At 48.8% G+C, this 26,860-nt stretch overlaps 1 protein-coding gene across 11 annotated transcripts in view; it reads right to left on the bottom strand.

Moving 5' to 3' along the window:
* Positions 1 to 26,860, bottom strand: part of CAMTA1 (calmodulin binding transcription activator 1) — a 237,669-nt gene that overhangs the window by 32,403 nt on the left and 178,406 nt on the right. For 7 of the 11 annotated variants that reach the window (XM_064397114.1, XM_064397110.1, XM_064397109.1 and 4 more), the window contains 5 exons: positions 22,814 to 22,967; positions 13,438 to 13,578; positions 9,306 to 11,161; positions 7,760 to 7,886; positions 6,920 to 7,054 (listed from right to left, as the gene is read on the bottom strand). In XM_064397114.1, coding sequence (XP_064253184.1) covers positions 6,920 to 7,054; positions 7,760 to 7,886; positions 9,306 to 11,161; positions 13,438 to 13,578; positions 22,814 to 22,967 — 2,413 coding nt within the window. Of the gene's footprint in view, positions 1 to 1,468; positions 1,612 to 1,741; positions 1,764 to 2,121; positions 3,120 to 6,919; positions 7,055 to 7,759; positions 7,887 to 9,305; positions 11,162 to 13,437; positions 13,579 to 22,813; positions 22,968 to 26,860 lie in introns of those variants that run through there. The other 4 variants (XM_064397116.1, XM_064397118.1, XM_064397120.1 and 1 more) reach the window with 4 other exon arrangements.

A 26,860-nucleotide genomic window follows, 5' to 3' on the forward strand; every position in this document is an offset into this window, starting at 1 on the left:
CTGAACTGAACAAGTGTGACAGCTGAGCACTGTAAAAAAAGCCATGCAGCATGAAGACATTTTTCTGTTTTGCAGAGCAAGCCAGAATTCTCTCACCATATTCTCTCATACAGCACAAGCTGTGGGTGGGGATGGAAGCAGTCTAAGGCCACGTCACTCACACTGCCACTGCTCTGTTTCTATTTTGCAAATCATCTGTCACTGCTCTACAAAATCATGCTCAATTCTCCTGTACAGTACAAACCCTGAACATCTTTCACGGAACAGTAACAATTTTATCATTTAATGCTGATTTCTGAGGTGGCATTGTTGCAGGAACACCTATTTCTGAAATAAAACTGTGGTTACATCCTCAATGCCCCTTACGAGAACCTCTCTTTAGCAGTAAGTTGTTACAGATCACAGTCTATACCAGCAAATGAAAACATTTAAAATTAATATTCTAGGACAAATGCATATCTATATTAATGAGGCAGGTCACTTCCACGACTTTTGATCAATGCCACAACTACTGAGGCATGAGATGAGGAAAACACTGGATTGTACACTCTGAGCCTAAGCAGCAGCTGAAGAAACTCCATGCTTTCACCCAAGAAATGAACACGAGCAGGAATGATGAAGTCATCCAGACCTGCACACACAGGTACTGTCAGTGATTTCAAGCCATTAAAGCACCTGCCAAGGGATGATTTCTTACTGTCAACACTTTCCTCATAGTTCTTCCTGTGCTGTAGGACTTCAGCTATTATTCCCATGCCACCCGGGCTGACTCTGTTCCTCTCTGTCACCCCCAGTAGCCAGTTCTCCCTCAAAACAAGGTACTTCTCTACTTTACCACGCCATTACTAGAAAACAGAAGCAAGAGGGTTGCTCAGGCTGACTTCTTCCCCAAGTGGCAGTCTCTATACCAACAGCAATAAAGCACTTGCTGCCCTATTTTTCTGACTTCTCCTCCCGAGGGCTTTGGGAGGGCAAGATCTTAATGCTATCCAGGAACAGCTGCTTCAGGAAACAAAGGGAAGTTTTAAACATGCCATGTCTACTTTATATATTTTAGAGGTAGAGCACACTGCTAAAGACATCGCTTCCTGTGCTGTTTTGTAATTTGTATAAAAAATTTGGCTGCCTAAGGTCAGTCTCTGCATCTCAGGTCAGAAACCGACCTGACAGGTGCCAATACTATAAAAAATGTATGAGGAAAATGCTCTTGGATGTATGCAAAAACAACAGCCTGGGAGAATATGCTGTGCTGCTGCTCACCTGCCCAGTACTACTACCTAGGGCTCCTGGAGATTTCCTCCTCCTAGGGATACATGCTGAAGGACTACAAACAGGAAAAAAGCATCCCATGCCACACATGCAGTATCTGTGCTTACAGTACTGTGTATATTTATGTATGCATATGGTAACAATTCTGACCCAAGTTTTCCCTCATTAAATCTGCAACTTCAAGAGTCAAAATACTCACTCTGAAATCACCAGACTGAAGAGCAGCATGCTATAAAATGGCCCCTATTTGCTGCAAAGTTAGATAAATAGGAACTGCTGCAAGCTACAAAACTGAAGCACTGGAACAGGGCAGCAAGTGAGACAGATCTCCTTTGCTGGAAGCTCTCATGAAGTCTGACGTCAGTCATGTTTACCCCATCTAAACTGCGAGCAGTCCACACAGCCTCCTGAAGTCCTCTTCCTAGTCCCGCTCTTTCTGCCAAAGCACGCTGCAAAACAAGTTTTCCAATACCGTGGTGCGCAGCAGGCGTGTGTTTCCAGCATCCCTGAGATCCCCAAGAAGGTCTGGGCTACCGACCTCCTTCTGTGCCGTAGCAGCTCAGAACACGAGGCTGCGAGCTGCAGGCGCTCCGATGTAATGTGTCCTGCTGCACACGTGATGCTACAATTAAAGTGCTGCCACAACTCTGAGCCTGCATCGCAACATCACTCGGGAGGGGCTGAGGACCAACACACGACCGCGTCCCATGGCTGGGGGCACAGCGAAGGGGGCACAGCGAGCAGCAAGGCGTGCAATCACCGTGGAAGTGCAGCAGAGCGAGGCACAACACAGAAGCATGCAGATTTAAACCCAAACAAGCACTGCGCAACACTTCATCCTGCAATACTTACTGAAAGCAGCACTTTGTCACATGTGCGCATCCACCTGCAACGGCTGGGGGTCCCGGCCCCCTCTGTAGTCCCTCCACCTGCTTCCAGGTAAATAATGTGACAACACCTGGCACCAGAGGACTGACCTGGGAGTCTACACGGCATCGGCGGAGGCTCCAGCCAGCATCTGGCGCAGACCCCGCAGCAGGGGCGGGCAGAGCAGGCTCCCCCCAGACCTGCTCGTCGTCTCTCGCATCCTCGCAGCCAGCTGGAGCCCCGCCGTCCTGTCGCAGCGCCGGCGGCTCTCAGCGGTGCCACCCCCGCGCCCCGGCGGCCGCAGCGGACGGGCTAACGCTGGCCGGGCTAACGCTGGCCGGCATCGCTGGGGCTCGGGGCGGCCCGGCCGGCCGCGGCGGACAACGAGCCCGGGCGCGGTTCAGCGGCCGCGAGCATCGCGGCCCGAGCGCTGTGGCCGCGGTCGGCAGCGGGCTCCGGGGGGCACGGGCCGGCATGCGGGACGGGCGGGCCGCTCCTCGCCCCGCACCCGCCGCGGCACCGGCGCCGCCTCAGAGCCCGCGGCGGATCGCGGCCGGTCCACGGCTGCCGCCCGCCCCCCTGCTCGCCCCGCGCCGAGACAAGCACCCCGCAGCCGGCGGCCAGCGCAGGCAGCGGCGTCCCGGGCGGAGGGTCAGGCAGCGGCTGGGAGTCGGCGGCCGCCCCGGTCACCCCGGGCGCGCCCACGGAGCCATGGCCCCGCCCGACACCGTCTCACACCAAGTCCCGGCCGGCCGGCACCTGGCCCGGGGCACTTCGCAAGGGGGAGCGCCGAGACCGCGCCGCAGGGCGCCCCGGCTGCCCGGGCGGAGAGCAGCGGCGCTGGGTCCCGCCGCCGCCCTCAGCCCACGGCGGGGCCCCGCGCCGCCGCCACGGCGGGACACCGGCCGCGTCCGACGGGCTCCGCGCTCAGCGCCCGCCCGGTACGGCTGCGGGCGGGCGGCGGCTGCCGCCGCCTCCCATTGTCTGCCCCGCTCCCGCTCCGCGCCCGCCGCCGGGCCCGCCCCGCCCTGACGTCACCGGGCCCCATTGGCGGCCGCCGCCGTGTTTACAGCGGGCCCGCACCGGGCACCGAGCGCCCGCCGCCCCCGCCGGCACGAGCGGGTCAGCCCCGCGACGCGCCGTCCCCGGGTCACCTTCCCGCTCATAGCACGGCTCCCCTCGTTTCGCTACGCACACAGGATTTGTGCTTTCACTTATTGCTCTAATAAGGCAAATCTGCGGGGCGGTAAAACCGGACAGTTTGGGAGACTCTGCGGTCCCACGATCCACGGAGGAAGCACGGGCCCCCGGGCAGACTCCTCGGGGCAGCAGGACACGTTAAATCATCGGCCTGAGAACAGACACGGCTTCCCACAGGAATCCGATGTCTGACCATGAAGTCAGGCTGGCTCAGAAGACAACACTCAGCATAGGAAATGAAATACTCCTTGCCTCAATTCAATCACATTACGATCAAAATGGAAAAGGACAGCCTGGGAAATGCAGTCAGAGCAGTAGAAGACTGGTTTCCTGAAACAGTGTTCTTGATAATAGTGTGTGAAAGGAAAAACACCACCAAACACATCTCAGCAGGAATATAAACAAACCCAACAAAGGCTCCACACTACACATGAGTCAGTACAGAGGAGCATGAATAGAAACTTAAGGAGTTTACTGGATAGACAAGGTATCTGTGTCCTCTACCAATGCTCACACATCCCTGCAAGCTACCACAGCCTGTCAACATGGTACAAAACATTCATCCCTCTTCCCAGAGAACCCAAACAGATAATCTTTTATGGTAACATCCAAGATGTAAACACCAGTCACCTTTACCCAGATGGAAAGAGAAGTGAAAACTGTGAATACTGTTTATAACACAGACTTTTTTCCTATGGAAAGTCTCTTACAGCTGCAAATCATTCACGGATACTGAACACATCTCTCCTACCCCACTCTGGTGTCCTGCATCTCACCACAGGCTAAGAAGGACATCTGGTCCCACTAAATAGAACATGCCATGGGTTTTGGTGATAAACATTACCACTGTACAGGAATCATGTACGTGTCAACCTGTGGAATGCCACAGGTAGCACACACAGGCTGTTTGCCCACAGATGATTCCATGCTGAATGAGAGTTTGGATACCACTGGTATGGCCTCATCATGCTAACACAAGTGAGCCACCAAGCCCCACCTCCCCGAATCTTTTTATGTTTTCCAGCTGGGAAAGACAGCCAGATCATGCACTGAGAGCCCAGCAGTAGCTGAAGTGCTGCCTGTCAGGTGCTCCTGCGTCAGTGCCATTTGCACTCAGTGCCAGTCACACCCCTGTCCAGCCCGTACACACTTGACTCATCAGTACACACATGGCCTGCCCCTATTTTTAGGTTCTGTCCTCTTTCCTGCAGATGCATAAGTGTAATGCCAACAGCACTCACAGCCATTTCCCCGGAATTTCTGATCACGTCCTGTGCCAAGGAAACACCATCTCTACAGACACTTTATGAAACAAGCAAAGGCTTCTGCAAGAGGGCAAACACAACATGCTTTCCATTGGGAATCTGTATTGAAATGCCTTTATAATTTGTTATGCATCTGCCATGAGATCATCTCTGCCCTTCAGTTCAGCCTTCAGCTCTCCAAGCCTCATTTGCTTTTTGTTTATTTTCTTAAAAGAACCTTTCTACAGACAGTGAATGGGAAGTGAGATCAAATGGCTATAAAAGCACACAATGGCTTCTGAGAACTGAGTTTTACATAGAAAACAGAAAAGGCTGCCGAGTTTATCAGCAGAGATCAGGGTCACATGAGAGTGCTTCCTTTATGAGAAAAAGGTTTGCTTTGAAAATAAAGAATACCACTATTCAAATTAAGTAGAAAAAAATGCAAGAACATCAGCAGCTGGTGTCAGCTGTCCATTTGTAAAAGACCTAACTCACTCATTGTGTGAAATAAGGAAAACTCAGAATAAAACAAATATCTCTGTATAGTTCAGAAGAGGGTTCACAATCCTTCATGGCACAGCAGACACTGATGAAGGAAGGAGCCCTTCAGAGGATGGCACAGAACAGGCTGCCTTCAGACTCCCTCTCTGCCCATTCCTACACTTGGCTCAATTCCTAGAAGCAGAAGTGTGGTGAGAGATGGTCTCACAACCCTTCCCAGTCATTAGCAGGACTGTTCCCTGATCCCAAAGGCCAGTACTTGTGCTGTGCTTAAAAAAATAGTGATTTTTGTCTTAATGTAACTGAAAACATAGAGTTCACATATAGAGCGATTTTGACTTTATTTTAAAGAAATTTGTGGAAGGGAATTGTTTATCTAAACCTAGATGAGATGGAAATTGCTTGGTTTTTTCCTAGGGTGCTCCTGGGGTATGGCTGTTAGCTCTATTCTCTCTGGCAGTGGTCATTCCATCTGGAATCATGAACTGTTTTAACAATGCGGTGCGAAGGAACTCAGAGTGTTCCCCTGAGTTAATTAAAAAGAATTTTTAAATTCTTGTCAATATTTTGTGACTACAAATATTCCTCGGAAATCTTCCCTCAAGACTACGTAACAATCAGTAGGGCAAGGATTTTAAGCAGGGAAATTAAAGCAAACAGAGAAGTCAGGGATTTGTGTATTTATTCAATTGATAGAATCAACTCACATTAGTTTTCACCTTGGCTAGCTAAGCTAACATTTGTTCTCCAGCAGTAAATGAGAAGATGCAGCTGGTCCTTTAAATAACAGTGTAATTTGCTCCCTTTGGAGCACTGTGCATCAAGGCAGAGGCTTCTGATAAATCATGGTTAGTATAATTATTCAGTCTTTTTCCCTGAAGGGCCTCTGCAATGCAGCGGTCCTCTTACTTTTTTTTTCCCCTCCCTTAGCAATGCCCTAGTTTGTTCACTGCTGCAGTCCCCCTCCCTTCCACCATCACCACAGCATAACAACCTCTAATTGAGAGCTGGGCTGCTAACCAAGAGCACCCAGAGAAACTGCAGGGACACCAGAGACAGCACTCACAGCCACCTTCTCAGCTCCTCCGAGTTCAGCAGCACTGGGGAACCGTCAAACAAGGGATTCAAAACGTACCCACTTGGCATGCCAGCCCTGGAGAGATTGCTGAGTATCAATCACCATCACACCTATCAGCTGCACTCCACAGGCAGCAGGAGCCCCTAGCAGCAGATGAAAAGCACCTACAGACTCTCACAATCCTCTCAAGTCAAGCAAATTCGATTCTGATGCTGAACATAAGATGTAGTGCCCCTCCTTGTTAAGAGCCAGTTCTATTTCTGTTTGCAACCCTGCCTCTGCAGCCACACCACAAACCCCTCTTCACTCTGCAATACCCACAGGGCTCTGTCTCCATGCTGCTCTTTGGAAGTAGAACCATCCCAACTTCTTTAGCATGTCTCTCCTGTGCCTTTATATCTCCCCATTTTCTGCTTAAATAAACACACATTTTTCTAGGCAAGCTCAAGTTTCAGAGTTCTCAGGAAAGACAATTCCAGGGTAAATGCTTCTCTCCTAGAAACTGGGCAGTATGATCAGCTTTCTATTCAGACAAAAAACCCCACTTCTTTGTCACCCTGTATAAAAGACAGCAACATTTTGTTCACACCAACAGAGCTAATAAATCTTTTCAATTAGAGGATTTTGATTAACATTGCCACAGCCCTTCCCATCAGGACAAACTTGCCCCTCTGCATCCCTCCCCCCCAGGAGCTGCTCTGTCACTCACAGTTCTACATTGGGTCTGCTTTCTTAAGGAATATCCCACACTTCTTACCATCCAAGGACAGCCAGTCATGCTGGGAGGAAGGCAGGGTTGGCAGAGCTCTGGCTTTATATTCAAACACCACAGAATTGGAGATGATCTGATTGTTGAAGGCAACTTGCAAAGTCACAAGCCCAGTGTCATGAGCTACAAGGAAAGTACATGTTGTAAGACAGAGAACTCCCTGCAGAAACCCCCAGCTAAGAATTACCCCATGTGCTAAATATTGGGCTGGGAGAAGGTGAAGAGACGGGGTGCTGAATTTTTGTGACTAGACAATTCAAAAGTCCAAAATACCAGTTGGTATATTCAAACATGGAGATTTTAAGCTTAAGAGTCATCTAATGGGTTATTCTGGCAAAAGGCAGAATCACGTGTTTCTAAAGACTGAGTGGCCTCACAGCATTTCCAGTGGAAAGCTGGGGCCTAGCAATGAAACCAAGTTATTCTGCATCCACTTGAAGTCATATACTGAGGGCCATCACTACTGAAAATCTCTGTAGGGAGGTTAGAGGTGTGCTCCAGTAAGTAGCAAAGTGCAAAACGTAGGCAAATTGAGCCAGCAGAGCAGTGAGTGCACCCTGAGTAATAGCTACTCTTTAATCTGCTCTTTCAAAACAAAAGGAAGGCTTAGAATTATTTTAAATTACTTCAAATATTTATTTTAAAGTTAATTCAGCAATTCTAAATAGTATTTGTTGTGATCTGTTGTGATGTATCAAGATGCCACATTGTTGTTCTCACACTAAACTGGTGAAAGAAAAAGGAAAATCTTCTCGATGCCAGTGCACTTTTGTACATGTATATGACATGATGAGGCTCCAAAACCCCCAGACGTAGGAGAGCCCTTACCTGGGCAGTAGCAGCGCAGTACCCCTGGCTGAATTAAAGATGCAGGCACTGAGATCTGATCAAACAGACAGCTGTAATTATTGCTGGCTTCCTGCCACGGGCCGGTTATCAGGACTTTTACTCCTCCCTGTCAGGAAAAAAACGGAGAGACCCAAGCGTGACAGGAGAGGCCAGGGCGGGGAGCAGCGCGGCCGGACGCGCCCGAGCCCCTTCCCCGCGGCCGTGCTGCCCTCGGGCGGCCGCCGCCGGCAGCGACACGGCCGGGCACGGGCGCGGCAGCCCGGGGGCACGGGGCGGCCCGGTGCCGCTGCCTGCCCGGTGCTGCCCCAGCCCGGTGCCGCTCCCTGCCTGGTGCTGCCCCAGCCCGGTGCCGCTCCCTGCCTGGTGCCGCCTCAGCCGGTGTTGCCCCAGCCCGGTGCCGCTGCCTGCCCGCTGCCGCCTCAGCCGGTGTTGCCCCAGCTCGGTGCCGCCTCAGCCCGGTGCCGCTGCCTGCCCGGTGCCGCCTCAGCCCCGAGACGCCTCAGCCGGTGCCGCTCTCTGCCCCGTACCGCCTCAGCCGGTGCTGCCCCAACCCAGTGTCGCTCTCAGCACCGATGCCGCCTCAGCCGGTGCTGCTCCCTGCTTGATGCAGCCCCAGCCCGGTGCCGCCTCAGCCCCGTGCCTCACCCTGCCCGGTGCCGCTGCCTGACCCGTGCCGCCTCAGCCGATGCTGCCCCAGCCCGGTGCCGCCTCAGCCCGCTGCGGCCCCTCCCGGTACCGGCCCGGGCCTGCCGAGCTCGCCCCGCCGGCAGCCCCTCGGCGAAGGCCGGGAATGTTCGGGCCGGCCCCATCACCCTCGTGGGGCCGCATCCCCCCGGGAACCGGCCAGCGGTGCCGGGACACGGAGACCGGCCCGGAGCGGCTGTTGCACACCCCGTACACACACAACAGTGCTCGAAGGCCGGGCCTATGGAAACAAACACCCCCTACCACCTTTTTTTTTTTTAATTCAAAATAACCTTCTCTTCCCATTAGTGGCTCAAACAGCCTCATTCCCTCACAGCAGCAAGGTCTGTGCTGCTGCCATTTTCAACTTATGGGGCATGTGACTGTGGAAATCAGTGAGATGGAGGGAAATGCTGAACTCATTAAGGCTCTGCAGGCCTTGAATTACTCTCCTGGGAACATCAGTGACAAATGTCACTAACAGCTTAGTTAGTTAGTGACATTTGTTAGTGACAAATGTCACTAACAGCTCCAGTTTGCAAATACTACTGCTCTACTGGGCCTAGGTAGCACCATGAAGCCATCATGTGGAGAAGACTTGGCTTTCAATGAAACAATACCTTTCTGCTCAGATGCTTCCTAAGTGAAGAAAGGGCTCTGTCAGGATAATGAAGTGCTTAATTAAAAGTACACCTCAGACATGCAAGCGGCCTTGAATACTCTGACTTGGAGAGAAATATTTTAAGAGGCTTTTTCAAAGCTTTAACAAAACAGTTCCCTTATTAACAAAGCAACACGAGATAAAGCAGCAAACATGAGTGAGTAAAAGCCCTGGACTTACCTCAGGGTAAGACCATTCTGGTGAATAATCCGTCACCATGAACAAGCGCCCACTCTGCTGCAGCAAGCCCAAAGTGCCTTGTGCCGCAGCTGCCGAGACCACCTCAGCCACGTGCATGTACGCCATGGTGCTGGCTCCGTTCTCCGTGCTGCTGAGCTGCATGTTGGCTTGCTGAGGGCTGCAGCAAGGAATGCACATCTCGGCCTGGTTGTACGTCGCTCTGTTACTGTCTTCAGGCTGAGACAGTCCAGCACTGTCACCTGACACCAGCTGGTGTCCGTACAGAGCATTGCTCCCACCTTCCACCGATATGAAATCGTTAATTAGATCAGAAAACTGGTTGCTGAAGGAGATGTCAAAGTGGTCTAAGTTAAGCTCCATGTTGGAGGAGTTATTTAAGCTGGCATGGGCCACAGGATAGAGTCCTTGTACCATGTTTCCTTGGAGAATAGGGAGGTTGTTTCCATTCCTGATACCCCCGTTGGCCTCAGGCTGCAAGTAGTGTTCTGTGTTGCAGGCTTGAAGATCCCCTGATTTAAGTAGATTTTCATTTCCTTCTGCCTGCTGGGAGGTCTCCATGGGAACTTCAGCTTCTGCAGTCATAGCCTGGAAGTTTGCTTGGAACTGCATGAGCTGGAGAGAAGAGGTGGACTCTATTCTGGTTTCCACTGTGCCGTTACAGTTGGACGTGGTTTGGGACGAGGACTCTGTTTTCACATTGGAGATTCCTAACGTGTTCACAAATGAGCTACCTGTGTCATTCAAATTGTTGTGAGTGTTTTGTTCAAGGGGAAGAGGTTTGCTGGCATCCTGCAGAAAGAAGCTGGGGGAAGGGGTCTGATGGACGTGAGGGCTCTGGACGGTCTGATTGAAGCTGGAAGAATAGTCCTTGTTGGAGTCAATGGCACTGAAGTCCATCTGCTCCAGGGTGGTACTTGGGCTCAGACCTCCTCCAGATGGAAGTAAACCTGAACCAGTACTGAGTGTGAGAGTGTTAGATGCAGAAGTGGAGGAAAATGCTTCTTTGGACATCTGTTGTTCGAAAGATGTGTCCTCAGTTTTAATTTCTTTTGTGAGGGTTGTATTGAAGTTGAAGCTACGCTCTGTTGTGGGTGACTGCCTTATGTTGGTATTGATGCTGTCACTTTTCATACCTCCTCCACCATACGTCTGCCCTTGCTTGGGATTGTTAAGAAAACAGTCTGGGTCAAAATTCATGGTGGTTTCTGGAATTTTCCTATTTCCTTCTAAAGTTGTGGAGAGCACAAGTTCCTCAGAGACAGTGCTGGGTAGCATCGACAAGCTCTCTGAACTGCCAGTTGTTGGAAAAGCAAACTTGTGTCCATCTGAACTCACAGCAAGTACCAGTCCTTGTGCAGCTGCATCTGAGGACAGAAGGTGCTGATTTGGGCCAGATGTGGGTGACATTGTGTACACAGCTTCACTGGTGACTTCTGACATAAATACGGTGGCACTTTGTGACAAACTTCCCATAACTGACGCTACAGCCATACTGGACACACCAGTGACAGCTGGGCTATCTGCCATATCTGGGTCGCTGTTTAACCCGCTGCTGATGGACACAGGAGAATTCTGGGTTGTGTCAGGGACCTCCACCTGGTTGGTGGAAGAAACCTCAGTGCTGTTTTGATGGAGCAACACTGGTTTCGCCACTTTGCCGTTCCTCTTCTCTCGGCTGGAGGCTTTGCCATGGCTGTGCTCGTTCTTGCCTTCAGAGACATCGTTATTTTGTACCTCTGAATGAGTGCTGTACCCACCTGTCCTTGGTTCAACCTTTGGTGATATGATGCGGTGTTTGGCACTGTTACACTTGTGATGCACACTGCTTCCTGCCCCTGTGCCAGAAAACAACAGTATTTGCTGTTCAGTAAATACAAAATTAGATCAATGCTAGTTGTGTATCTCGTGCCTGTAGCAAGGGACAGCTGTGCTTGTGCATACACGTGAGATAGTAAGTGAGTACACACATGAGAGAGCAGGAGAGATCTTGGAAATAAAACTAATTTTTCATCAGTGCTGGAAGTACAGGTTCTGTCTAATGCACAGATCCACTGCATGGAATAACAGCAACCTCACAACAAGCACACAGGGACCCCTACCCTCACCCCATGTAGCACCTGCCCCCTTCCTCCCTGCCCCGATCAGGCAGAGGGGAATTGGCATCTGTGACAAGTCTCAGAGTTATTTAAATGTGCCTAATCTCAGTGCAAAGTCTGTAGAGCAAGTGCTGCTGCTGTCAGCTGTGGCACAGGGCCCTGTTCCCTCTGCCCCATGGGCAACTCCTCAGCCCCTGAACACAGATCCTCAGGTGGTGCTGGAAAGTTTGACAGCCACTCTTGGGGCATGGATGCTGAGCAGTAAACTGGAGGTGACAGATGCCACATCATGCCCCTGTCCCTGGCATCACCCTGCTGCCCAGACTGTAGTCCACATCTTCCTGTCATCACTGTGTCTTACAGTTGCCAGTCAAATTATTAATAAGTAACCAATTATCCATACAAAGCATTCTTGCCCTCCCAAAAGGCTGGTGATATGTTTGTCTGACTCTCAGCCATTCCTGTGCTGACAGACACTCTGCACTCTGAGAGGAGCACACAGAGCACACAGTCAGCACTGGAGCTGCTGAAGAATGTTCAAGCAAAGGCCACCAGAAGAAAATCCTCCATGAATTAAACCAGCCAGCACATTACTGGTCTGTAAAGGTAACATCACCTGCATTCCTGAGAGCTTGTAATCAGGCAGGATGAAGTAAACAATTCTGTCTGCAAAGGCACCTTAGTCACAAACTCTGGTGCAGGGACTGCTTTTGCTGTTTAAAGAACAGCAGCCCATGAATTTTTGATGTTTTTTTTTTTTCTTAATTGATTAATTTTCCCTGGAATGAGGTAAGAACATTAATTACAGAACTGTAGAATGACTGAAGGGGGAAGAAGCCTCATCACTGTAGCTCATGGCTACAATTATAAATGCCATCTTCTGGGCAACATAAAACACCTTTGTAGCCACCACAATTTGCTGAATCTTTTGTTGCTTGCCCTTGAAGAGGAACTTCTCTATTATGCGTTCAAGATTTGAATGAGGTCACTTAAAGTAGTTCAAGACAGTGCTTTTGAGACTAAATACAATATTAAATCTCTCTATTCTCCTAGGTATAGAAATGAACAGGAACAAGAGAAAGACTTTCATGCTGCTGTATTTGTGGATGACAGTAAGGGATTGGGAATGTGTGTGTCAATGTGCAAGCCAGTTACAAAACAAAGCAATACTGTTGTGTTAAAAAGCACTGAGCAGACTTAGCACAAGACAAAACATCAAAGGGAAGAATAAAAGGATTCATGTTCAGATCTGCAAGCCTGGATCAAATGCTGAGCCTTAAGGGGTGAATTTTAATCCAAACTCAGGTATTTCAGAGGTCATCATTCTTTTTTAAGCCTTGATTGTATAATACAACTGCTCAAGAAAAGAAGAAAAAAATAACCCTTTGAAGCATTGACAACTTTCCTTTATAAGCTTTGCTAAAGACTAGTTAATGTGTCATATACTTTATTTGACCAAAGTGCTAGAAAGAAGCAGCTATATAGCAGATGAGCTGGAAAGTGAATCACTTAGCTTTCCACTGTCTGTGGGAAATGCTAACACTAAGGATGCTGTTTCTTGCTGCTGTAGTGTCATCCAAAACAAGGTCATCTCCTTTAACAAGAAAGAGATCTGTATTTTCATGCTACCTAAATAAGAACTGTCTTATCTCAGTGATACCTTGCAGTTAACCACCTGAGCACTCTTCCAAAAAAGTGAGCTGCAGGGCAAGGAATTCAGAGGGTGAAGCTGGAAGAACATTAGATTTTGAGGCTTTGGTAACAGAATTTGCAGATGTAGAAGAGAATGCACCTTTTTGAGCAGCTCATGTATGGACTGTGTTTATTAGAAAGCACTGACATTTTCCCCAGAAGTTCCAGCTGCATCGTTTTATGCTCGAGACTTCTCCTGTCAACTCTTGAGTTCATTGTGTCCCAGTGTTTCATGAGACAGTGTTTTTATCACCTCAGTACTAAAAGCCTTGCTCCCAGCCTGGCTGAAGCTGAGTCACCCTGTGCCCTCCCCAGGTACTCACCCAAGGTACCAGTGCAGAGACAGTTGTGTGTCCGAGGCTGGGGCTTGGTCTGGTGGCTGTCGAGGATCTGCTGCACGAGCTGCTCCACTGAGAACCCTGAACTGCTGTTGCCATTGCTGCATGTCCACTTGATGCCATGAACTGCAAAGAGAGCAGTAAAATTCCCATCAGAAAGTGCGATATCATGCCAAAGCCATCAAAAGCCACTCCAAATTACCAGCAAAAATCCATTCCTGCTGCTTTCTGTCAGAACTGAAAGGAGACCTATAAAAAGCAACAGTAATGGATACTGGCTTACTATTCTCTGCTCCTTGGTATCAACAGGCATCCAAAGGCAATTCCTGAATTAGGTATATATAGAGGAAAAATTCCTCAGCAGAGTATCTGGCTCTATTTCAATCTGCTGCTAACAGGGACTCTGCACCTGCAACAACTCTCTGTAGTGCTGACAACCTTCACTGAAAACCCCAAACCAACAAAAGACTTGGTTCCATTGAAGTAAAGCAGTATAATCCCAAAGAGTGTTTTGGAATATTCTTCTGTCAAATATGAAAACAAAATCAGCCTTGTAGTAAAATCAGCAGCCAAAAATACACCAGAGTAACAGCAAATGCAAACCTTCTGCCAGGTCTTCATTGTCAGATCCTGGGTGGCAGCAGTGAAGGCTGATTCATTTTTTGGGAGTGACTAACAGACACTGTGAGTTCCTCCTCAGACTTGGATGACCTTTCAGTAATTTGGGAAAATGGACAGGTGGGTGATGTTACAGAACAGGTTGCAAACTGAAGCTCTTTTCCTGGGAACTCTCTGGGCCTGTTAGCTATTTAAATAAGAATGCTAGGCTGCATGCAGATACATGATTTGAATAAAGAATATTTTAGTTACAGAATTTCCTATAACAGTGATATTTGCAACCTGACTTACAATGGAAATGGCACTTATAAAATATTTTATCCATAATAACTGACTCAAAGCATCTTCTGTCTCTTTTAATGTCTCTCTGAGCAATTTATATGTGCATATTATTTATTTATCCTTTAAATGCACCACAGCTCATGTGCAGATTTTGGAAAGTGCTGATAAGTGACAACATAATTTCCAAGGTGTCCTCATGTCTGACAGCTTCTTTCAGCAGAGTCTTTGCCATAGTCTATCAAGGCACATTCCTTGCATGTTGTGTTCTAAAATCCTTAAACCAGAATACACAAAATTAAAGCTGAAAGTCCCATGGACTTAGGCTTTGTAGTAAAGCCACAGATCCCTGCTTGGTGAAGGTCCCTGATGTGAAGGGGGGAAATCCTGGCAACAGCAGGTTGGGCTGATGCTCCTGTACAGCCACAGGCTGGGGCACAAGCCAAAAGCAGCACCATGCAAGAGATCAGAAGCAAATGGAGGGATTTTTGTGACATCTAATGACTGTGGTCACAGGGGCAGCATATCCTGTGAGCAGTCTTCTGTTCTTGTCTCTGATGCTGCTCACTGCGTGTGTCACACACAGCTGGTGGAACAGAGCTCCTAGATCTGCTCTGTGAAGCAGTTTTATTGCTTTTTTGTTACCTGTTGCTGTATTGCCTCCTCACCCACTAATGTCATTTTGCCTAACAGCATGTCATCTTGGTCTAGTTCTATACTGCAGAATTCACATTGCTATTGGCCAGGCTGGATAACCTGCAGGAATACTGTAAATCAGGTTTACAAGGATTCTTCCCCATATCACTATTTAAAGTGCTGCAGATAGTTTTGTAATAAGTCCCTCTATGTTTGTTTGATGACCACATTTATTGTTATCGTACCCAACAGATTTTGCTTCCTAGTATATTCACAGTTTTGGATTTCCTCTTAACACTCAGTCTCTGTTATTACATCTAAGTTAGACACGCTTGCCACTTCACTACCTCTGCTCACATTCACTTTATTATTGAAGATACATTGTTCTGTCACCAGTGATATTATGTCTAATAAGTGATGTACAAATAGCAATTTTACAAAAAATACATTGTCAGTGAGATCAGAATGCAGTCAACTATTCTGGATGCTTTCAGCTATACAACACAAAGTTACTGAACTGCAATTGTTATTGAGAAACTTTGCATTAGGTAATTTCTGGTTACTTCAGAAATACTTTGCTGAAGAAATGAGCTGGTGTCCGTGTGGCTGGGTACAGAAAGTCTGTTTTACAGCAGGATGGCAGCACTGCTCCCCACTGCTGCTAAATCCTGGGATGAGCAGAGCATCAAGGGGGCAAGTTTGGGAAGTGAATCACAGCTCTGGTTTGTGTATTCATGATGATGGTTCTTAAGTCTGAATCAAGCTGTGAGCCAGGAACTGAGGCATAATGGACAGCTTTATAGCTGGGTACTTAGAGAACCATGCCTATTATTTTCAGGTCCTTCCAGCATTGCAAAGTCCCATTGAGGATCAATTGCTGCTGAGGAAAGGTCCTTCTCTAGCCTTGCTCCAGCTGATCCTAAAGGGCTCTGGCTCCAGCTTCTGTCCACGTGGTGCCACTTTTTTTTGGTACTTATGTTCCCCATATGCTATGAAGGTTATAAAATAAAAAGCCAGTGAAGGGTGACAGATTGCAAAAAAAGAATGTCTGGATGCTTAATGCAAATTATCCACTATCTTGGCACATCCAATATGCAGATTTTCTTCCTCCCTCTTTTAAAGAAAGACTCCTGTGCCTGGTGAATTGTTAGTACTGAATACCAAACACTATCAAGATGGCTTTTAACATGTCACGCTTGGCTTCCTGACACATAATGAATCAGCAGGAAAGGAGATTTCTATAGGGAGGAAAGTGCATTATGAAAGGAAGGCTAATAAAAAGCATACACACATACTCTTCCTGCTTCTTAGTGGTTCAAGAAGTGAAACCACTGTAGAACTATGTTTGATTAAATATAGCCATAATATAGGAACACAAAAAGGGGAAAAAAAAGTCTGAAGCTTAGCAGAAATTCTGGAAAGGATTTTAATCCGGATTCCTGTTCAGACTTCTACTGCATTTCTTGATAATTTAAAATGAAAACTGTGAATTGCTTCAAGACTTCCCCTTTCAGTGATAGCATGGAGGGGTCTAAAAGCTGCTGCATTACAGCAGCAACACATTCCTCCTGCCACACACCCTCTGCACAGCGCCTGCAGCACCAGGCAGCACAGCCAGGCAGAGTTACTGGTGCTGCACTGGGTGCTCAAAGGAGAGAAGTGGGGCTGGGGAAGGTCCACAACTCAGAGTGCTAATGCTGCTGCAATCTGCTTTTACAAACTTGGGCTCTCACCTTTCTTCTCTTTCTTCCTTTTTGAAGAAAAAGCAATAAAAATGACCTTCTGAGAGTGCACCTGTTCACTAGCACTGCCAGAACTTTGACCAGCATGAGCAAAGGAATGAAAGATGATCTGAATTACCAACAAAAAGGCTGCTCAGAATCCAAGGGAAACTTGCACACAGAAACATACGACTGTCCAAGTTTCTTACACCACCTTGGCTATTTCTGCCTTCTGCTGCTGCTGGTGGCACTCAGTCCTCCACAATTTCCAGGCCTGCAGTCCTGCTCTCTTGCAGATATCTTCCTCCTCCCATCACCTGAACTCTACCTTACTGTCTCATCATCACTCTAGACCCAACACCATCAACAGATGTTTCCCTGTTTCTCTCCCTGTGGTTTCTCTCCCCTAACCAAAACTTGTCCCTAAAGTACCCTCCCACATTTAAATCCGATCATTTCACCCTTTCTGAGTGCTCTTAGACATTTCTCTTCGCCACTTCAAGCATTTTACACTTCCTGGTTTTATTCCAATGACCTTGCTCTTCCATACCACCCCCTCAGAACACAGCTTACACATACATGTACACGTACAGAACATTATGAAGCCATTCCCTATACCCTCCCCGTGGCTCCTCTGCCCCAATTTGGTAAGACTTTTGTCACTTCAGTAACAACAATGAGATCTCCCCCATTAAACTGGTATGTTGGATAGACTGATAGAGCTGGAATATCTAGAATCATCAAGGTTAGTTTTCTGTTTGCCTCTGCCTCCCGGCATACCTTGACAGCCCACTGCAAGCCCTGGTGTCAGCAGTCCTGCCCTCAGCCCCTCCTGACCCACACAAAGTGCTTTAAAAATCCCCAAAGTGCTGCTGGGAGCAGGTCCTTTGTCCAGCTGCCCATTCCTGCCTTGTGCCCACATCCTGCTCCTCCACGCGCTGACACCAGAGGTGTTTCCATGGCGATGGGCAATTGGAAATGGCAGCCTTGTCCCTTCCATTTCCACTGCCTTTCTGTTGACAGAAGCAAAGGCCCTGCTCTGATTTCTCACTTTGGCTGAAGGATATTTCCATTAGATTTATCCTTTCGTACTCAGACGCCCACACACAGTTTAGCTTTGATTTTCCAGCCTTGCATTTGTACTCGTTACTGGCTGTGAAGGACGGGTTTACCTGAGCCTCACTGCTGGGGACAGCAGTGCCACCCCTGAATGCTGATGTCCTGCACGCACTCACAGCGGCGTTTGCCTCGGAGCTGCTCTTTAAAGACACGTCTGCCTTCCAAAACAACCCTTTTCACTCAAGGTTTACTCAGACGCACTGGGATGCTCCCAGGGGCTGGGCAGACCTGGTGGCCAGCGTCCCTGGGATGGGGCCAGCAGCCCCGGGCTCGGCTCCTCCCAAGCCGCTGGGCGCGGTTGCAGCCCGGGGAGTGCGAGGCACATGGAGCAGCAGAGAGGCAGCCGCCTCTGCCGCTCGTCCTGGGTGCTCCTCGCCCTCCTCCGCTGCGGCTCAAGGGCACCATCACCATCCTCCTCCCCCTCCTCCTCCTCCTCCTCCTCCTCCTCCTCCTCCTCCGGCTGCTGCTGCCAAGAGCGGCGGGAGCGGCGCCCGGCGGCCGCCAGGTGGCGCCAGCGGATAAGGAACGGGACCGGGATAAGGAACGGGATCAGGGCCGGGATTGGGACCGGGATAAGGAACGGGATCAGGGCCGGGATTGGGACCGGGATAAGGAACGGGATCAGGGCCGGGACTGGGACCGGGATAAGGAACGGGATCAGCATCGGGATTGGGACCGGGATAAGGAACGGGATCAGGGCCGGGATTGGGACCGGGATAAGGAACGGGATCAGGGCCGGGATTGGGACCGGGATAAGGAACGGGATCAGGGCCGGGATTGGGACCGGGATAAGGAACGGGATCAGAACCGGGATAAGGAACGGGATCAGAACCGGGACCGGGACCGGGATCAGCACCGGGACTGGGAATAAGGAACGGGATCAGGGCCGGGATTGGGACCGGGATAAGGAACGGGATCAGGGCCGGGATAAGGAACGGGATCAGAACCGGGATAAGGAACGGGATCAGGGCCGGGATTGGGACCGGGATAAGGAACGGGATCAGCACCGGGATAAGGAACGGGATCAGGGCCGGGATTGGGACCGGGATAAGGGACGGGATCGAACCGGGACCGGGACCGGGATAAGGAGCTCAAACAAACTGCTTGGGGAATTGTGAAATTCATCCCATGTAACATTTTTGTACAAATGATCTTTTAAGATGAAATATAAGCCCAACCCTTAAATAGAGTTACTGAAATCGAATATAAATTCAAGCCAAGGTAAAACTCCCAACAACTCAGTTCTTCAAACTGCATTAATTCCAATTGCTGCTGAGTTTTGTTCTGAGCTGCAGGCGTTGGATGCCTTCTCCAGTGATGACAACGCAGGGATGCAGGCTGGGGTCACCTCCAGGAGGCCTGGTGGCTCCACTGACACAGAATTAGGGACTCTGGGAAAAGGCAAGAGCAGCCCTTGCCCATGGACTGATGAGCACACGTGGAATTTCCAGCCTGCCCAGCTGTGGCTGCGTGCAGGCAGCACAAACAGGAGCCCTCAGTTCCTATGCAGCAGAGAAATGCAAAAAGCTTTTCCTCTGAAAGGAAGATAGCTCTTAATTATAGTGGACCTGGAACAAGGATTGCAACGTAGCACCAGCTGTGAGCTTTTAAGTCATACTTTGCCAGCTGAAGGATGAGAGAGCCAAAAGGGGATGATTTGGAGAAACCCCCAACATGAGCTGGCCCACAATTTGCTGATCATATGGAGTTTATATACAGAATTCTGCTGTGATGGATTCTGCCACTGAATTTGCTTTTACCACCAGATGCCTCTAAGGACATCTGCTAATCTATTCAGAGAAATCTCAAAGCAAGACTGTAATGGGGCACAAGGGGGGGAGGAAATTGAAAGTTATGCCAAATTGAGGCTCATTCTTCACACCAGGCATCCTGAAATGACTTACAGGTGTCTCGGACCACATTCCTGCAGAATTTTCATGGATTATAGCTATTTACTTTACACAAATGTACCCAAAAGCTGCATTCATACCAAAGCAACACACACACGACAACCCTTTTGCTCGAGACACCCAGCTGAGATGCTCCCAACAGCTGGATTATCCCAGCTCTGGCATCAGTGGAGGTGTCACAGCCTTCCCTGGGCTCCCTGACCTTGCTGACACTCTGAGACAAGGGGCCTCCTCTCCAAGCCTGCAAGGAGAAAGGAATCATCCTGTGGGAGGTCAGGAATGTGTGTGAGGCCTTCCAGGCTCATGTGCTTCAGTCTTGAGGACTGCCAATTGAGGTCTGACAAGCCAACAGTGATGGTCCAGAGAAGGCAGTCAGGAGGTCATGGACAGTGTGAAAGCAGTTGACAAATAGATTACAACTCCAAAGCCATGAAAGCTGAAGTCAGGCTGATTAATTAATTATTTACAGTCTCAACTCAGCTGGAGGTGTTGAGAAAACCTCAAATCCTTAGAGCATCTGCAGCATTTACCTTTCATGGATGTTCAGATGGGTTCATTTCAGTCTCTTAATTAGTTCACACACCAGCTACGTTAGAACAAGTTAATGCTCTTTCCACAAAGCCCTCAGAGCTCTATGGCCACTCCATAAAGGTGGGGTTTAATCCATAACCACCAGTGCAAGCACAGTGACAGGATGAGCAAACACCACCCCTGCAGAGAGCAAGAAGCTCTCTCTGGGTTCAGGAGTCTCCCTCAGGAGCAGGGCAGAAGCCACCTCTCAGCAGCCAGACTTCACACCCTGCTCTGCTCACAGGGTGACAAGGCTGGCACCAGGAGCTGGACCCTGTCCCTGATGCTGCTGCAGACTTGCTGAAGTCTGGACTGACTTTGGGATGATGCAGCAGGGAAGGAAAAGGGAGCTGAGCAAATTATGGATGCAAGAAATGTAAACAAACTCCCTGATCATCCCAGCCAGGGTCTCTCTGCATTTCAGGAAAAACATTTTGATGTATTTGTCTAGCTTGGACTCCAGGACTGATGCTGCTCACCCTGCCAGCCATCTGCCACATTGCTTTTAGTTCTGCAGGCCAAGAGAACATGCTCCCACACCACTGACTGTCTGCCACCCTCCATTCTGACAGAAAAGCTTTAATACCTGACAGAGGTCAACAGCTTTAACACCTGACTTCAGCCCAGGCTGAGTAGGACTTAAACAGCACTTGTCAGTGAGTCAGGAGCTGGACCCTGCCACCAACCTCTGACCAGGAGGAAGCATTTTCCCCAAAGAACCAGTATCAGCCTCTCTCCCTTAATCCTGAACGACATCAGTGGTCTGAAATGGGAACCTACCTGCAGGTACAGAGGCCTTGGACCTCTGCACACACCCTGGCTGTAATCACCACTAACGTGCCTTAAATGAGAAATTCTCATGGAAAACAGCAACCAAGAATACAAAATAATCAACAAAACCCCCACGCAGCTTCCAAGCCCAGAGGAATAAAACACAACAAACCCCAACACAGAGCAGGTAGAAGGGTGAGGCTGTCACTGCACCAGCGACACCATGCACCACACTTTGATTAAGCCATTGACAAATCTGCTTTAGGGCAGAGAAATTTGGAAACATCAGGCAATCAAACTGTGAAGTCTGTGAAAGAATGTGATTAATGCAAAAATGTGATGAAACTAATGTGCTTGGCTCCAGAATTTCATGGCACACCCTACACTGGAACCAAATCTGATGGCTTCTTGGCGAGCAGTGCCCCTCTGTGTTCCCCAAACACGGTTATCTGTGTCCTCTTTGTTTTCTAGGTCTGATCAGAATACAAAGCTTTTATTGTAGCTACATTTCTAAGGATGTGTTTCCCAGGATATGTACCCATAAAAAGAGACGTGTACATGCATATATACTCTGAATAATTGCGCAGAATTTCACTCTTCCCTCCTGAGACATAAAAGAGCCAAGTGTTATTAAATTTACGGCGAGTTCGTTGTAGTTTTCACATAATTTTCTTGATGCACTGCAGATTTTTTAACATGCTGCTGCTTCCTTTCCTGTTTAATGCTAAGGTACTTGTCCAGTTTCAGCTATACCAACATCCTGGATTTCTGTCTAAGTTTATCAGCCCCAGAGGCAAATTTTCTCTCCTCCTCTGCCCTTCAGCTTTGTGTGGAAAAGGAATGCAGGGGCTTGCAGAGTTCAGGATACAACAAAGGATTGCAACTCAGATTACCAACACTGTGGTCAGCACAAGGCTGATCTTTCACGGATGGCAGAGACACATCAGGATTCACTCCGTGGCTGTGACCTCTAATTACAGGAGGCTGGGCATGACACCAGCATCCAGGCAGGGGCAGGGGGCAGGAACAGAAGCAGACCTGGTATTTGTTGACTCACATTTGGTATTGTGGCTTTTGCAGTTGATTTTCTCTTGGTTATGGGCCCACTTTATGTTTAATTTTTCTTTCATTGCAAAAAGATGTTCGTGTGCACATTGGAATGTGCTCTCCAGGGGAAGACACACAATGTAACTGTGATGCAAAGGAAAATATTATACACCAAGGCAGATGCAGAGGGGTTCAAAGAACTGCCTGTCTGAGGGCAAACTTCCCCATCACTCTGCACACCTTCTCTAAGCAGCCTTCTCTTTAGGCTGCAAAGTTCAAAACTGTAGGAAATGATGCTCAGTTCAACACACTCAGTTCCACTGTAAGCTACAGCACCCCACTGTGACCTGACAATGACCACCCAAAGAGGGAATGGAATCCCTTGGGGGAATCCACCTGCCAGTACCACACAGGCTCTTTGCAAGTGAGCAGGAGCCTACAAACAGCCCTAAAACATGCAAAAACATAGGTACAATTTTCCCCCAGTGTGCAGAAGAGACCTCTTTGGGGACAGTCAGGGCAGCTCTCACGCCATGCATCCCAGAAGTGTTTAATATTGGGAAGAAAGTGTGTGCAGATGCAAGCTGAGTTGGATGGACAAATGACTCCTTCACAGGATGGTTGCTGGCTGTGAGACACACAGGACTCTAAATACACAGCAAAGAAGCCAAACCAGCTGCAGATACTCACACATTGGTTTGAGCTGCCCGATGAGCTCCTCTTTTGTCCACTTTGCCCATTCCTTCTTGTCGGTGTTGATGGAGCACAGGATGGGGCCGCACGGTTTCCCGCAGTCCTCGATGGCCGGCACGTTCAGGTAGTGCACCAACACAATGTCTGGGTTCTGAAGGGACACCAGAGCAAGAGTTATGTTGCTGGGGCCAGCACACTCTGCAGCTACTTCCTAATTAAAACTGGGACAGCAAGCATCATGAGCAGACCCCAGATTGTATGGGATTTCCTTGAATCCTTTAAAAGAGGAGTGGCTGACACATGTTTGCACAAGTTTGCACATGGCTTCCCCCATCCTAAGGGCTCTCTGCTTGCAACTCTCCTGCTCCACTGGTATGTTCAGCATGAATCTCCTTTCCAACCCTTGCAACAACAAATACCTGGAATATTCCTATGAACATCACTGACAATGAACACCAGGTAATATGCTTTGGTTTAAAGGACCTTTTGTTAGTTTGAGACAATGCTTCCCTCAGTTCTGGTCCACATCAGTCTTTTTTTGAATATACAGAAAGTCACCTGAGAACATAAGGAACAGCCACACTCTCCATACAGCGACAGAAAGCAGGAGGGAAGAGCCAAAGAGGCTCACAAAGTGTTACAGAGCACCCCAAACACGGGCTCTTTACAGACAAGCCCGTAATTCCTTCTCTTTTGAAGATGTTTGCAAACTGCAGAGGGTTGGGACAAGAAAAGCCCCTTGCAGGACAGCTGCAGGAGGACAGAGGTGCCTGCTCCTGCAGGCTGATCCCACAGCTGATCCCATATCTGATCCCACAGCTGATCCCATATCTGACCCCACAGCTGACCCCACAGCTGACCCCGCTCCCCTCTCCCTTCCCGGGGCTGCAGGGACAGACCCTGCTCTGGTGCCTGCGGTGCTGCCCCACACGTGGAGCAGGAGCTGAGCTCTGTTACCACCCTGTGAGTAAATGAATCATCCTAACAGCAGCAGCAACAACTCCACCAGTTCCCCAACAGCATCCCAGGGAGATTGTTCAATAGATAATAACAAGATTGAGGAGATGATTTCTTTCCCTTAAGTCATTTACTCCTAAGTTCGCAAACTTTAATGACTGCTTTGGAATTATTTATAAAAATAAATAGGATAATGGTGTAATTAAAACTCTAATGTTTCGTTAATGCTGTTAGAGCCCTGTTCCAAGGGGGAGTGGGAACACAACCCATCATCCATTGCACAGGTTGTGCTGATGGGAGCACTTGCTCATGAAACCAGGGGAGAGCTGGAGCAGGACAGGGACACCTTCACCAAGGAGACCTGAGGAGGGACATTCTGGTAGGCACTGAAGCCCAGCATGCTGGAGCTGCCCCCAGAGCAGCCCAGGGCAGGGGCAGGGTGGCACCAGCACTGCTGTGTGTGGGGTGGCCATGATTCTCTCCCTGCACTCAGGGAGCATCCTGCACACCCCAGGACCAGGGGGGCTGGCCACAGCTCCCAGCTCCTCCAGGCTGGCAGTGGGGAGGCCACTGGTGCCTGTGCACAGCAAGATGAAAAGCAGAGCAGCCCCACAGAGCATCCCCTTGGTGACCAGATACATCCCTCTGTCTGGAGGACAAGCTCAAAAGAGCTTAGGAAAGAATTCCTTAGGTTGGGAAAATATGCAAGCAGGAACTTGCATTTTCCCCCTCGATGGACAGAACTGCAAGCAGGGGATTCTCAGTGAAGATTCTGTGAGAAAGCAGTATCAAATTCTTGCAGCCAGTGCTAAAAGAGTTGTACTGCACAGGAAAGAGGCAGTGCTGGTTTGTCACCAAGCAGGTCAGGATTTTGGGGCCTCCTGGCCTCAGTGCAGCACAAGCAAGTGGCCCTCAGCAGTGGACTGGCACTGGAATTTATACTTTTTGTACATAAAACAAGCACAAACCAAGCAGGTTTGTTCCTTATGCCTACATCTAAAAGCTGACCTCAGAATGACAAACTCATGATGCCAATCTATTTGGTGAACTGAAATGTTTTGACATGAATGAACAGCATACATATGTTTTGGAAAACTCATAATTAGCAGCAAATCACTATTTGTGGTGACCTACCAGGAGAGCAAGAGAGATGTGAAAGACTGAAAGAAAACCTACAAATGTAACTTCCACACAGGAAAGGCATCAGGACAGTGACACAGCAGGGCAGAAGCCCTTCCCCAGGGTGGCAGGGGGAGTGAGGGGAGCCTGCACTGGGCTGCAGATGGCTCTGGAAACATTCCTGCTAGAAATCTGCCCATTATCCCAGCACATGCAGCCTCAGCAGAGTTGTTATGCTTCCCCAAACCCGAGTGGAAGGTGCTGCCATCTGTCCCTGACCTGGACAAGGCTCCTGGGCTTCTCCTGCCTCCTCGGTGTGGCAGAGGAACTGCCTCCACTGCTGCTGGGGAAAGCAGGAGATGGTGCAACAAGTGGTTAAACACAACAAGGCGTTGGTTTTGATGAAGAAAAATGCAACTGCAACATCTGTCTGACTCTTGTTTGAAGCTTCATCAGCACTAAGTGGTCAATAAATCAGACTGGCATGGCGTTACATTTCTTCCATGGCTTAGCCATTAATCTAGTGCCAGTTCTCATGAAAAAATGAAGGAGAAAAACTTTGTGATGGTGAAAGTGTACACATTATTCAGAAAGTGATAATGGCACACAATGGTGCTTGCAGCCCTCCATCCCAGTGGCTGCAGTGGCCTGGCAGCCTCCTCTGCTGCCACCACACACCATGGAAATTATCTGACTAAAACAGGGATTGTTTGTTCCACCAGCCTGCTCCACGTGGGGATTTTTCACAGAAACACCAAACTGGAACAGTTCCAGCAGGTCAGGGCTGTGAGCAGCCAGCACAGGGCTGACCAGTGCTGGGCTGAAGGAATGGTCAGCTCCTCCAGAGCTCCACGCTGGCTCAGCACAGGGGAAACTCTCATTTCAGCAACCACCTTTTGCTTCTCCTTCTCCTTCTTCACTTCCCAGAGTCAGTCCCCTCCAAGGGGAAGTCTCCCTTCTCAGGGAGAATAATCACAAAAACCTTCTGCCTTACCAAAGCATGCTGGTTCAGTTCTTTTCTCCTATTTCTTTTTCTTTTAAAAGCAAAAATCAAAAGCCATTTTTGGCCACCTTCCAGCTGCTCTTCAGTTACTCAGCCAAGGCAATCAGCTCAAGGCAAAATCTCACTGGCAGGGGCTCCCAAATCACCGATGACCACAGCTGAAGATAATTTTCTTTGGAAAAAAATACCTCTGAGCTGAAAGTTTTGCATTTGTACTCCCTGCTGGAAGGATGAAAGGAAGTAAATCATCCCCAGGTGTGAAGAGATCAGTGAATTTAATCTCAGCCAAGGAATTACCCCCAAATGCAGCCACCTGCCCTGGATGGCACTGGACATTTGTGTCAAACCTGTGAAGCCCCACACATGGTGAAACCAGCCAGTTCCAGCTCTCCACCACAAAGCAGAAGGGTGGGAGGAGGGGAGCATGGCAGTGGGATGCACAGGCAGCTCCTGTGCCCCACTCCCTCCCTGTTCACCCCCAAAATTAGAACAGTTTTTATTCTTTTTTGGCAGCTATTCATTCATGAGGTTTACTTTGTATTTCTCGAACAATCTGAAAGGCTGAAAAGGAAATCTCAGCTTTCTGGGAAGATAATTCACATCCATTGCTGTGGGGTGACAGGATTAATATTTGACAGATTATCACCACAAAAAAAGCTAATATAAAGAGGTCCCATAAAAGCTAATATAAAGAGTTTTCTGTGGGTTTGAGGAGCTACCATTACATGGTGCTTTAGCACCCACAGGTGACTCAGGGACAGGTACTGGGAGTGCCTGTGTATCATCTGTATGTTGTCTAAAAATCAAACCAGTGAATGAAACTATTCCCAGACACATGGATGACAGAATCTTCTACTATTTATAGCAGTGTCTTTCTCAATGTTTTTTTTTTCCTGGATTTTCAAAGGTTTGAGAGCAGAATCTGAGATACCTGAAGAAAAAGGCAGAAATACATAACATGGACA

This window comes from Passer domesticus, chromosome 22 (assembly GCF_036417665.1).
Source record: "Passer domesticus isolate bPasDom1 chromosome 22, bPasDom1.hap1, whole genome shotgun sequence".
Classification (NCBI taxonomy): Eukaryota; Metazoa; Chordata; class Aves; order Passeriformes; family Passeridae; genus Passer; species Passer domesticus.